The 13957-nt window shown below is 34.1% G+C and overlaps 1 protein-coding gene across 3 annotated transcripts in view; it reads left to right on the forward strand.

Annotated features, from left to right (window-relative positions):
• Window positions 1-2451: 2451 nt before the first annotated feature.
• LOC136036667 (protein phtf-like) overlaps window positions 2452-13957 on the forward strand; it is a 168580-nt gene continuing 157074 nt past the window's right edge. For 2 of the 3 annotated variants that reach the window (XM_065718971.1, XM_065718972.1), the window contains exons 1-2: window positions 2453-2580; window positions 9957-10096. In XM_065718971.1, the coding sequence (XP_065575043.1) occupies window positions 2549-2580; window positions 9957-10096 (172 nt within the window). In that variant the 5' untranslated portion in view covers window positions 2453-2548. Of the gene's footprint in view, window positions 2581-9956; window positions 10097-13957 lie in introns of all 3 variants that reach the window. The other variant, XM_065718974.1, reaches the window with a different exon arrangement.

Here is a 13957-nt window from a genome sequence, read left to right on the forward strand (position 1 = left end):
AAAGGGAAATATTTTGCAATATGTCATCCTTAATCAGTAAAAGAGATTTTAGTCAACTCAGCTTCTTAACTGTGGCCCTAAGATTAGGAAATGACAGGTATACTTTTAGAATATGCTGCATAATATCCTAGGGGTACATTTAGTGCTATACAATGTCCATAAAGTCTGGTTACACTGAAAAATTTTTTACAAAGCCAGTTGACAGGATATTCTATCATTTTGTTTTATTTTAATACAGTTTTTTTCAAGAGCATTGCTTTTTAACTAAAAATTTTTTCAAATACTCCAACTCCGTTGTCTCCCTAAAACCCCGACCAAATGCAATACTCCAAAACATTGGTTGCATTGTTGGTAAGGAACTGGTTCCCTGAACCACTATTAAATAGTGACTCCTCAAGAAACATGTATTTCTTGTCAAACACGATCGACGTTTTCCTCAGATATTCTTTGTTGCCCTTTCCCAACATTATCCCACGCTATTCTTGTCTCCATAAATTTCTTGAATTACGAACGAACTGAAAAACACAGCGTCAGATCCTTTCTATACTTAGTTCTGCAATTTTATCAAGTCGGACCCTCCAACTTTGTCACAACAAACCAGGATACATATTGTGTCCATTTTTAGGAGTAACTACTTATGCTTTCTTTTCTTCTTGTTCTTTCAGTTATTATAATAATCAGGGTTAGATTTAGATTTGTAAAATAGGCACATCAAAAGAAGAAAAAAACTGCTAAAAATGTAAGCCTATTAATATCCTAAGCTAAAAATACAAACAACTTTGATTTGTGTTCAGCCAGAACCCCTATATTACCTATGCAAATGCTTACATCATCAAGCAGAAATTACGAGGGCGAGCATCTTAATGAAAATATTTGTGCGACCAGTTTAGTGCGCAATTTTCACCCAGCTCATTTCTAGGAACAAGTCCATGTAACTAATTGCCCAAAAGGAAGTTTTTAGCAATGTGTATGATTCTCAAGTAATTAATGTTAGAAAAAGGGTTTTGTAATATAATAATCATGAGTATTAAAATAGATCTGATTACATATTTGAATGTAGACGACAGAATCGATATGGAAACTTAAAAAAAAATTAAAAAAGAGTTAAACCAAATTGTAATAAGAACTCAAAATCACTAAATTTTGCATGACAACAAACTCAGAGTACCAAGAATGAAAATGGGATCTGGTTATTTCAATTGTTAAACTAAAACCTACACAACCATAAATACGTAAGAAAATTTGGAAATAATAGGGAACCTACTTTTTAATGAAAAAAAATTCTCCACGTACGGTAATCAGTTTCTGGTGGCAGTAAGAACCAAATTAAAAAAGAAACTTGGGAGAAAAATCAACAAAAATTACTGCCAGGAATATCTTAGAAAATCACAATTTTTAGGTATGAAAAGACCCAAGTCCAGGGGCAAACATGTTTTTATTTTGATGTGTTTTTTAATTTTTTTTTATCATGGGTTTTTCATAATGAAACGTTTTATGTACTTTAAAATTTGCTTTACATGGACATTATGGGCATATTAACACTGAAAACGTTTTTAAAGTCTGTGTTGAAACTTTTTCGAGTCACTTATTATGGTTCTTTATTTAAATAAAGTTGTATCACAAAGAAACGAAGGGACCATTTTTACAAAAAAAATTTATTATGATTAAAACTGACGATTCTTACAATTTATTTGTACTTTCAAACAAATAGGCACTCCGGCCGAACTTAACATTTTTTTCCACTGGCTAGCAAGTTTGTGCGAAAGCTTTAAAAACCAATAAGTTTATTAAAAGGTGGGAATATTCTTCTTTTCCAGATATTCAAATGCGTGTAATTGTCGTCTAAAAAGACATCACAGATGTATAATGATGAAATTAAAGTATATTTTTCCCATACACCTATATCAAAGCGACTCATCTTTATCTTTTGGGGTCAGCTGGGTTTTCTGTTTTTAATTATGCCATATTTGACATAGACTTGCACTATTATGTCAGCACAATGGAAGGATTCTGACAGAAAATCAAATTCTTAAACAATAGTATTGACGTTATCGATGAAACAGCCAAGATTAAATATAGCCAAGCCCAATTATGACTGAATGTCAGAAACGAGGGTGACTTGTTTCATACAAGCCTGAATTCTTCAGAGGATGGAAGGGGGTCCATAAATTCTTGCCATCAGGATTTCAAATAGAGGAAGATGTTGCGTAGCAACAAGCTTTGTGGGCCGTATTAAACATATAGCCTAGTTGCATGTTCCCAATGTTTGGTTCTCGGTAGATGGTTTGACGTGCATGTTGAGGAAGCAGAGAAGGCCAGATCTCAGTAATTTGTTGTGAGAGTTTCAATAAATGAGTTATCAACTAGTAAACCCTCCTTTCACAAAATATTTGAATATAAATATATTTTCTTCAAGGTTTTTTCTTTATGTGATACTTTGCAAATGTATTCAGATGGAGAAGGACGTGATTAATGCCATCTATGGTGGTCTTGAATTGGATAGACTATAGCCAAAAATAGACATAAGAAAAAATTGTGTTAGCCTAGTATGGGATTAAGATTAAATCACATTCTAACCTGGTAGGATGGACTCTTTTTGTTAATTCTTTTTTTTTATTTCAACAGTTTTTTCAGAATAATTCTGAGATCCTCTATGCCTGGGAACTGCCTTTCAAGAAGCCTAGTTGAGTTAGGCTAGGTGAATGAAACTATCAAAATGGATCTAGGTCCCTAATGATTCCCTGAGAAGATGCTTTGGTAAAATTTTACTTTTGAATTTCGGCTATCAAACAAAGGGGTTGGGTTGGGAAAATGAAACTTTCAGGGATGGGTCTACAGGCTAAAGTATATCCTGGGAAGGTATTTTGAGGTACCCATCTCTGCACCTTCTCCCTCTAGAAAGCCCTGAAATTTGCCTACATGACCTTAAATTACCTTAAATTGAATTGTCTAGCAAAATAAGGATTAAGTCCTGTAGAATTGCTGGTTAGTGATGATGATGGTCAGATGTCTCAACAGCATCCCACTCAGTTTGCCATGGCTTTGATGACCATTTTCCATCAACAGCTATTTTAAAGGCAGCAGTAATAGGGGTAGTGTCTGCTTCTATTGTGAGTGAATTCCACAAACTCACTATTCTGCTAGTGAAGAAGCTATTGCATAGTTTAGTGGCAGCTCTCTTCTGATATAGTTTCTGACTGTGGCCCATAGTTCTGGCAGACCAGTCAAGTTGAAATGGCTTATTTAATAGAGAGTTAGAATTCAGGAGCTTATGCATCATAATAATATCACCCCTTTTATGTCTGTAGACCAGAGTGGGGAGTTTCAGTTTCTTCAGACTGGATGAGTTGGCTAGTTTAAGTATTTGCATCCCTCAATTGCTTTTGTAGCCTGTCTCTGAACTGCTTCTAACTTCTGCTGGTCACCTTTGTTGAGGGGGCTAGCAACACACATGCCAAACTCCAAATTAGGCCTGACCAATGCCTTATATAATTTAGTCATCACCATAGGTGACCTACTAGTGACTGTACTTTTTATAATGCCAAGGGTTAGGAATGCTTTGGCTACAGCAGTCTGTGTGTGCACAGTGAATTTTAATTCTTTATTGACTATGAACCCCAAGTCTCTCTCCACTTCACACAAGATAATAGTCTGTCTTGATCCATCCATCCCTAACATATGATAAGGGCATTTCTCATTTTTCTTTCCACTAAGTTGCCCACTAGGAAAGTACCCTTAGTTCATTCTACATAGAGGCTCTCTTATTGGGCATATTGACAGGTGCAATGAGTTTGGAGTCATCAGCATAAAGACTTATTTTATTTTTGACTGTGGTTGGTGCATCATTAATATAAATGTTGAATAAAGTTGGTCCCAATATGTTTCCCTGGGGCACTCCACTTAATACTTCCACTTATTCTGAAAAGAATACCAGTCCATTTTTTCCAAATATTTTCACCCTTTGCTTTCTCCTGGAAAGAAACTGAAGCACCCATTCTATGATTTCATTATGTATTCCAATTGCAAATAAATTGGTCCTTATTCAATGGTGACATACTTTATTGAAGGCTTTTGCAAAATCCAATAGAACCAAGTTGACAGGGATTGCTTGATCTAGATGCTCAGTAACATAATCATATGCATCAATCAAACTAGTCCCAACTGAGCATCCATGTCTGAAGCCACACTGACTATCACTGAGCAGCTCATTGGTGGTCAGGTGTTCAACAATGTGAATATTCACAATTCCTTCTAAGATTTTACCAGCTACAGATGTAAGACTAACAGGTCAATAATTGGAAACACTGTTACAGCTACCCCTTTGTGTACAGGTATAACATTAGCATTCTGCCAGTCCTGAGGAATCTGCTTAGTATCAAGAGACTTCTGAAACATGTTCACAAGGGGAAGGGCTATTTTTGCATGAACTTCTTTCTATACTCATGGGTGAACTTCATCAGGGCCAACTGATTTGTTAGGATTAAGCAGCTTCAGACAACTCTCAACATCAGAGGCAACCACAGTTAGGCTATCTTTTGCATAAGTTCCTCAATAGAATATTCTGGTAAGGGGGCATGGTCTGAAGGTGTCAACACTGACTTAAATTGACTATTCAATTCAGCTGCAATATCTTTTGGGGTACTAACTATATTGCCATTCACAAGTAGTTCCATAACTGAGTGTCTCCCCAGATTCTGAGCTGCCATGGGTATGACCAGTCTATACATATTGAAATTTTGACAAAACCACATTTTACCTTAATTTTCAGTTACCATTTGCTTTTTCTCTGCCTTTCGTTCTGAAAATGCAATTCCTGTCATTCGAGTAGAATTCTGAGCCATATCAATTCTTTTTTCAAAATTTAGGAAATATATTTCCATATCTTTGAAACCTTATAAATTGGGATTGAGGAAAGTTGTGAAGGTGAAAGCAATTTTGTTGTACTTCATCCAAGCAAAAGATCTATTTTGCAAGATTTCACTTTCATAACACACATATTTTTGAAGGTCATCAAAGGTCAGGACCCTCTAGAGGGAGAAAGAGTAGAGGTACCGTAGGTATTTCAAAATACCTTCCCAGGACATACTTTAGCCTGTAGACCCATCCCTGAAAGTTTTATTTTCCAAACCTAACTCCTTTTTGATATAGCAAGAAGTCAATCAACTAGAATTTTACCCCAAATTGTTTTCAGCTTCACAACTTTGCTCAGGTTTTAAAGATATGGAAATACATTTCCTAAATTTGGAAGAAGAAAAAACATTGATATGGCTCAGAATTCTACTCAACAGGAATTGCATTTTCAGAACTAAAGGCAGAGAAAAAGCAACTGGTAACTGAAAATTAAGGTAAAATGTTGGTTTGTCAAAATTTCAATTAGGTATAGACCTGTCATGTAGGCAATTTTCAGGACCCTCTAGAGGGAAAAGGAGTGGAGGCTGGTGCTTCAAAATGCTTTCCTGGGATATACTTTTGCCTATAAACTCATCCCCAAAAGTTTCATTTTCCCAACTTAACCCATTTCCAAGATAGCCAAAAGTCACTAAAGTAGAAATTTACCAATGCTTTTAAGTAGGCTACATACATCCATCCCTTTGCCTCCAAAGAACACTGAACTATAATGACCGTTCTTATTTCCTCAAAATTCAGGTGAAATCATCAGAAACAGATGTACAGCTTAAATGAGACACAAAAAAAGTATTTATCCAATTATTAAAGTTTAAAAAATTCTTGAATTTCTCTTTGATTTGGAATAAAAGCCTTTGTTTTTCCAAGATTTTCTAAAACTGAAGGAATTATATTTTCAATCAACTAATATCTTTTTGTCCTAAAAAAATGCACAATAGTTCAATATAGAGTAGATGAGAAGACGAAAAAAGAAAAAGAAGAAGAGACTCACAAAGGAATCTATACTACAAGAAATCTAGAATAGATTCAATGTTTCTACTAACACAAAGCAGGACGGAGGCAGGACGGAATCATTCATGAAAGTCTTGTTTACTTAGTTCAAAGGTTTTTGAAGAAAGTGAAAAGCCCCTTGCCTAGAAACTTAGTTCTTTCTTGAATAGGCATTCTTTACCCGTCTATAAGTGTTAGAAAATGTGCTTAAGTGCATTTTTACATTTACTTGAAATGGATTAATGTGGACTTTGAAAGTACCTTGTAGCATAAGCTATGTTTGGCGTCAAAATTGAATTTCAGATTGCTCTTAAAAGAAGATCTAAAAAAAAGACCTGTGACTAGACTAAAATCAGGGATCACATAAGGATGATATTTCTTTTTTATACCCAGGATCATTAAATTGAACTCCTTTAAATAGAAACAAATACTGACTTTAGCTACATAGCAATAAAATCAGTGGAAACACACTTGGTTTGCTGGATTATGCTTGATCTGGAAAGTATATGAACCTGATAATAGTGATACAAAGATGAGCAAAAATATCAAAAGTCAATATGAATATGCTGTTACAAAGATCATCCTTGGTGCTTGGGTGGGCTTCATTCCCTCCCTTTGAGGTTCAACCATTTGAAATTTTGTGATTATGCTTCAATATTTATGACCGTTTTTTTTTGTTTTGTACACCCATAGAAGAGGAAAGGTTGCCAAAATTAAGCTGAGATTATAACACAAAGAACCAAAAGTCAATATGAATATGCTGTTACAAAGATCATTCTTGGTGGTTGGGTGGGCTTCATTCCCTCCCTATGAGGTTCAAAGATGTGAAAATTTGTGATTGTGCTTGAATATTTATGCCCAATTTTTGTCTTGTATACTTGCAGAAGGGGAGAGGGTAGAAGCTTTAAAATGCACTTTTTTGTTGTTTGCTTTAACTTCTTATTTGATAGATTTGTGGAAGTGTAAGTAAAGACTTTAGAAAACTAAAATGCACACTTTGCCTACTATGGTATAGGTTAACTAACAGCTCAATGACTTAGAGAGGAGCTACTCTTATCCTCCAAGTTTGGTCCTAGGGCCCTTTCAAAGGAAAAATAATGGCATCAAACTTCTTATTTTAGTGCCTCATTTCCCTGATAAAATATGCTTTAACCGTCTCCTCCCTCCTGAGGCTTTGACCTGTAAATACATGTGGGAATGAATTCTAAATATAATTAAATAGGGTACACCTGCCTTTTGAAAATTGTCTAAAGGAAGGGGATTTGCAGGCGAGGAGGGGCTCTATCATCTGCAACTCCACGTTTTACCTCTTGAAAGCCTTTGCATCTTGGCATAAAAAGAGGGATATCCTTAGAGCCAAACTTTCTTAAGGCCTATGTGAAATAATTAAGTTTGGAGTAATGTCAAGAGCTGAGAGTTTTAGGTCTAAAACTCTTCATTAGACCTAAAATCTGAATTCATTTAGGCCTACTGTTAAGAGAAAGATAAGAAAAGCTTCAAAAGGAGTCTGCACAAAAAGGTAGACAGGGCTTGGAGAAAATTCAGACTATTAAAGCAATAGTAATTTGAAGCTATATATGGGAACTTATCCAAGCATTTTGCAATGTGTGATTATTATTTTTTTCTTTTGTCATATTCATTTAGCATATTTTTTTCATTTTATTGTTTAGTCTACTGAACTTTTATTTTGTATTCAGTGGGTAATAAAATTATTATTATATATTTTTATTTTTATCAAGTTAAAATTCCGAATCTCCTGCTCAAAGTGAAGCATCAAACCTGATAATAATTTTATACTAACAATTGTAAGTAAAGAGTTTCTGCTTCTATGCAGAAATAGGTTTGTTTGCCAGAATTACTAACAATAGTAAAATTGCTAGTCACAATTCATGTAGTTTATGTAAAAGCCCTCTGTAAACCCTTTTTGATGTTCTTTTGAGCCCTTATAGAGTAAGGGGTCTTTTCCTTATAATACTGCTCCAACACCAATAAAGCATTTGGAATAAAGTCTTGTAGTAACTCACCTTTAAAACGAACATAAATTACTATGAATGAATAAGGGTGACCCCAAAACAAATGAACACTAAAATGAATAACCATGTAAAACTTCAACAAAAAAGGATTAGGGCTAACATCAAGAGAATCATTTGAGGTTTATAATTTGTATTTCAAGCAGTTTGTTTTTATTTGTCATATTTTATTATTTGTTTAATATTTTCAGTTTGTTTTTATAAAGAAAAGTGATGTTTGTACTTTACAAAAATATGTTTTATTTCAAACAGAGTGTTTTAATTTTTAATTTTAGTTTTTTAATTTTTAATTAGTGTTTAATTTTTAATAGCATCAACAACAGCACAACTACAAAATTATGTCTCTGGTCTAATCAATGGGTAGCCTACATGTAAGAGTGGTACTATATGTTATCTTCCTTCCTTGTCAAAATCTTTGAATAGCTTGAAATGCAATTGCATTTCATTGAAAATGCAATTTATTGTGAACAGGCTGAATTTTATTTGTGTAAATATCAACATAAAAATAAGAAAATCACAATAATAACGAAGATTAATGAACAGAACTAATGAAAGTAGTCTGATGTTAAAATATAATGATATTTATTGGTGGAAGGCTTAGTAATTTTTGATACATTAATGTTTTAAAACAAAAATTATTTAAGAAATATTTTTGTTTTCAGTAAACAAATATATTCTGTTTTCAGTCTGCTGTGATTATAATCCTTATAGTAATGCCCCCAAATCAAGAGTGGGATAGAGCATGTTTCTCTGGAATCAGTGTCCTCTCTCCTTCAGAAAAATTAAAAAATCATTTATCTAAATTTGTACTTATATTGTATTGTGCTCAGCTTTTCAAAATATCATTGTTGTACCCTTTTCTTTTCTGCTGCCTGAGGTTGCTTTTTCTCACCATGCTCGTAATTTTTATTTGCTGTCTTTTGTAAAAAAAAAAAAAAATGTATTTTGGAGACATATCATTTCTGTTTGCCGAAAATTCTGAATAATCTTAGTTTATAGGCTTTCTGTCAGTAATATTTCAGGAGCACTAGTAGTATAATTGTAAAATGGCTACCGACATGTTTTATTTTTCTTTGTGCATTGTATTTTAGACATATAGTGGTGATTGAAAGAAAAGCAAAAAAAAGAAAAAAAGAAGAAGAGCAACCCAACCAAAAAAGTGATTTTTACAATTTATTCAGGTGGTGTGGTGTAAGTTTTCTGTATGGGAGTTTCTGAAAATAGTGAGTTCAATGGTATATTTTTTGTTTTTATCTGATGCCATTTTTGAGGTGTTTTAGGCTATTTTTTGAAATTTCCATAAATTTGTTTTTGCAATAAACTTTTACTATTAAAACTAATTGAAATAGTAGTTACCATTCCTGAATTAGATACAAATAACATTTTTTTTTATTATCCGACAGTTTTTAATTTTTTTTTAAACTATGGGGCTTGGCTCTTTACTATGTTGCAGCTTTTCCTTCAACCATGATCTGTTAATATTGTGTTGAATTCAATTTAGAATTTTACTGTCTTTTGTTGTGTACAAATGGTAAACAGGGTCAAAATTTGAGAACTGGATTTAATATTTTTTCTGGAGGAGGAGGGACTTCTGGACAAACTTTAGTAGAAATTTTTGCCTATCCTTGTTGTATGCAGTATAAGCTTGCTTTCAAAGAGAGGGGACATGCCCTTTCAAAATCTCAAAATTTAATGACAAAGTTTCTTATGTATCCTGTAGAATTTTCCCATTTTGCACTTATTCACCACCCTCCATTATTGTCCAAAATAAATTTCATTAGCAAGAGATTTCCTTTGAAGATGACAACTGTCAAAGCTCTGTACATGTTGAAATACTTACCCATTTGTGACACATCATCAAATCCTCCATTTTTAGAACATTTATAGATTTTTAAGGCTTTAAAGGGGGAGTTATTGCCCCATTACCTTTGCACTCATTCGTTTACTGATGATGATTCACATGTATTAATATGTTTTTTGATCAACTAATTATTTTATTATTATTATTATTATTAATTATTTTATTTCTAGGTACCAAGGAAAAATAGGAGCTTACAATAGAGATTTTTGGGAAGAATCAGTTGAATTTCGGATATTACAGGGGCTGTCTAACATACCAAAGAAAACTGCCAAATTGAAAAATGAACTTCTTGATATTGACTTTATTAGAGGTTAGTCCCTATACCATTATTTGTTGTTCTTATTCTTTATAGTTTTATGTATCACCGTTATTCTCTTTAGTACAGTTATGTCAAGGTCTGTCATGGAAGTTCAAAACTAGGGTTTCTTACCAAAAATGTTGCATGTAACAAATGTTGATGGCTATAGAGGGTTTTGTCTTTGTCCCCCTTTTATTCCTTTTTTTTGCATAGAGAACGGGTCTTTGCAATGTAAAGCTCATTTTCGAGTCTTCTTCTTGCCTACGTATCCCTTGTGCTGCATTACATAAGCAGCAGGGAGGGGACTCGGCCCCCCTGATATGCTAAATTTTCTTGAATTCCTGGGCAATTCTTGTACAAACTATCACATAAATTTGTGTTTACTATTAGGCCCAAACACACACACAAAGAAAAGTCATGTGTACATGTTTAGTATGTTGTGTTAAGAACACAACATAATGCAACAAAATGAAAATCAAAGTAACAATTGTTTAAAAATTTTCTTTCTACACTCGTCCATCTTAAATTTTTTCAATGATCTTTTTGATCAGGATTTTTGTTTCAATATGATTCAATTCAAATCACAACTCAAATTCGTTACACCATTTCTGTTTTCCTTTGATTAGGTTTAAAAATTTATGTTAAGAGGGTTAAATTGCTTAGACTAGGAATTTATGAGGGTAGAAAGGTGATGTCAAGTTGAGAAGATCAATCAAGCAGATAGTTTTACTTACTTTACTATTGTAAATTACTATTACTAGATAGTATTACTAGCTAAGATTGTGGTTGCAGTGAAGACGTTAGAAGCAGAACAGCCAAGGTTCGGAATGTTTTTTCACAATTGAAAAAAGCTTGGAAAATAAGTCTGCAAACCAAGATAGGAACATAGAAAGTTACAGTGATGACAGTGGTCAAGTATGGTCCTGAAATGTGGGTGTTTGATAGACAGAGGAGAACTAGTTGTATGCCTTCTAGAGGAATTTTCTAGGGATTCCTTTGAGCACCTTTATGACTGACCATATTTCAAACAGTAAGCAGTAGGAAAAATGTAGTTCTATCCCATTTTTGAGGGTTATAATGAGAAAAAGGTTGAGATGGCTTGGATACGTTCTGTGGATGAAGGATGACAGATTACCAAAGATCGTGCTCTTTAACCAACCATCTAGGACTAGACGAAAAGTAGATGGTCCCTGAAAGGGCTGGGTGATGTCATTGGGAAAGATTTAAAGGAAAAGGGAACTTTTGAGAGGTTGTAAAGAGGGAAAATTTGAATAGGTTGGGATGGAGGAGATACCTGTGCAGCTGTGTTGGCCTCATTGCCTGATGAAGTGAGTTGTTAATATTAATAGTAGCATTTAAATTTCTCAGACGCGAGAATTTTTTTTACACCTTGGGAAGCTTCTACACAAATTACGAAAAGCTTATTTAGCCTTTCATACATAAGATAATTAGAGGACAGTTTCGTTTTTTTTTATGAATCTTCTTATTAACACGTTATAACACGGTTTGAGAAGACCGTGCATTTCTCTCCTTTGAAGCAAATAGCTATTCTGAATCTGTATTCAGGCATTGCTTCAATAGGCTACTAAGATGAATAAATAAAATATGCTCTAATTTAGGATTATTAGCAGTTTTAATGTTTGCGTCCAAAAATGAAAGGTTACCATTTTTTGCCAACTAAAACAAACCACTAAACCCATTAAGACAGGTCTTAAGGTATCATAAATTCCTATAACCAGGTGAAATCTAATCTAACAATGAGAAATAAATAAACGTCTACCGGTTGAGTACTGAGTTAATAATTCAGCTCTCTGGTTCTAAGTATTTTCAAACAGTTCGTGGTAACGAACGGAGCGACCCGGCTCAATAGTAACCAAAACTCTAAAAAATAGAATTTTGATACCAATAGCTACATCAAAAGAATCGCATTTTAATGCTGATTTTAAATATATAAGTTTCATCAAGTTTAGTTTTACCCATCAAAAGTTACGAGCCTGAGAAAATTTGCCTTATTTAAGAAAATAGGGGGAAACACCCCCTAAAAGTTGTAGAATCTTAACGAAAATTACACCATCAGATTCAGCGTATCAGAGAACCATACTGTAGAATTTTCAAGCTCCTATCTACAAAAATGTGGAATTTTGTATTTTTTGCCAGAAGACAAATCACGGATGCGTGTTTATTTGTTTGTTTGTTTTTTTTTCCCCCCAGGGGTCATCGTATCGACCAAGTGGTCCTAGAATGTCGCAAGAGGGCTCATTCTAACGGAAATGAAAAGTTCTAGTGCCCTTTTTAAGTGACCAAAAAAATTGGTGGGCATCTAGGCCCCCTCCCACGCTCATTTTTTCCCAAAGTCAACGGATCAAAATTTTGAGATAGCCATTTTGTTCAGCATACTCGAAAATCATAATAACTATGTATTTGGGGATGACTTACTCTCCCACAGTCCCTGGGGGAGGGGCTGCAAGTTACAAACTTCAACCAGTGTTTACATATAATAATGGTTATTGGGAAGTGTACAGACGTTTTCAGGTGGATTTTTTTTTTGTTTTGGGGGTAGGGTTGAGGGAGGGGGCTATTTGGGAGGATCTTTCCTTGGAGGAATATGTCATGGGGAAAAAATTCAATGAAAAGGGCGCAGGACGAATCTGGTCACGTTAGAAAAAAACGTCAAATTCAGAGCTTAATATACAATGTTGGGTCTTCGGAGCATCTCTATTATGGAGTATAATTTGAAAATAACACAACTATACGAGCGATAAAACGTATATATCACAACCATAACTCAAAAAAAAGAAAGAACTGCTAAGAGATAACACAACTATAAAGCGAAAACAGGTGAAAACTAACAGGAAAATAAACGAACTAAGAGGTTGAAGGGGCCCAGAGAAAAATATAATCCTTTTCCAATTTTGAGCCTAACTTCCGCAAAGCAGTAATAATGTCAGAAGCCTCGAAATACCGAATTATTTTCTTTTCAAACAGTTCGTGGTAAAGAACTGTAGTAAGGAGCGACCCGGCTCAAGTTTCATCAAGTTTAGTTTTACCCATCAAAAGTTACGAGCCTGAGAAAATTTGCCCTATTTTCGAAAAAGGGGGAAACATCCCCTAAAAGACATAGAATCTTAAAGAAAATCACACAATCGCATTCGTCATATCAGAGAACTCTATAGCAAAAATTTCAAGTTCCTATCTAAAAAAAGTGGAATTACATATTTTTTGCCAGAAGACAAATCACAGGTGCGTGTTTATTTGTTTGTTTGTTGTTTTTTTTCTTTTCCCCAGGGGTCATCGTATTGACCAAGTGGTCTTAGAGTGTCGCAAGAGGGCTCATTCTTACGGAAATGAAAAGTTCTAGTGCCCTTTTTAAGTGATAAAAAAATTGGAGGGCAAATAGGCCCCCTCCCACGCTAATTTTTTTCCAAAAGTCAACAGATTAAAATTTTGAGATTGCCATTTTGTTCCACATAGTCGAAAACCATAATAACTATGTCTTTGGGAATGACTTACTCCCCCACAATCGCTGGGGGAGGGGCTGCAAGTTACAAACTTTGAAAAGTTTGTTACGTAAGTTAATTCTTAAGTTACGTATATTTTTTACTAATAAAAACGTTCGTTGAAAATTAAAAGTTGTAGTAGCTTTTTAAGTAACCGAAAAATTGGAGGGCAGCTAGGCCTCCTTCCCCACCCCTTATTTCTTAAAATCGGCTGATCAAAACTAAGAGAAAGCCATTTAGCCAAAAAAAAAATTAATATACTAATTTCATTTCAATATTTTATGTGCGGAGAGCCAAAATCAAACATGCATTAATTCAAAAACGTTCAGAAATTAAATAAAAAAAAAACTTGTTTTTTTTTTAACTGAAAGTAAGG

Source organism: Artemia franciscana, chromosome 15, assembly GCF_032884065.1.
Source record: "Artemia franciscana chromosome 15, ASM3288406v1, whole genome shotgun sequence".
In the NCBI taxonomy this organism is placed as follows: Eukaryota; Metazoa; Arthropoda; class Branchiopoda; order Anostraca; family Artemiidae; genus Artemia; species Artemia franciscana.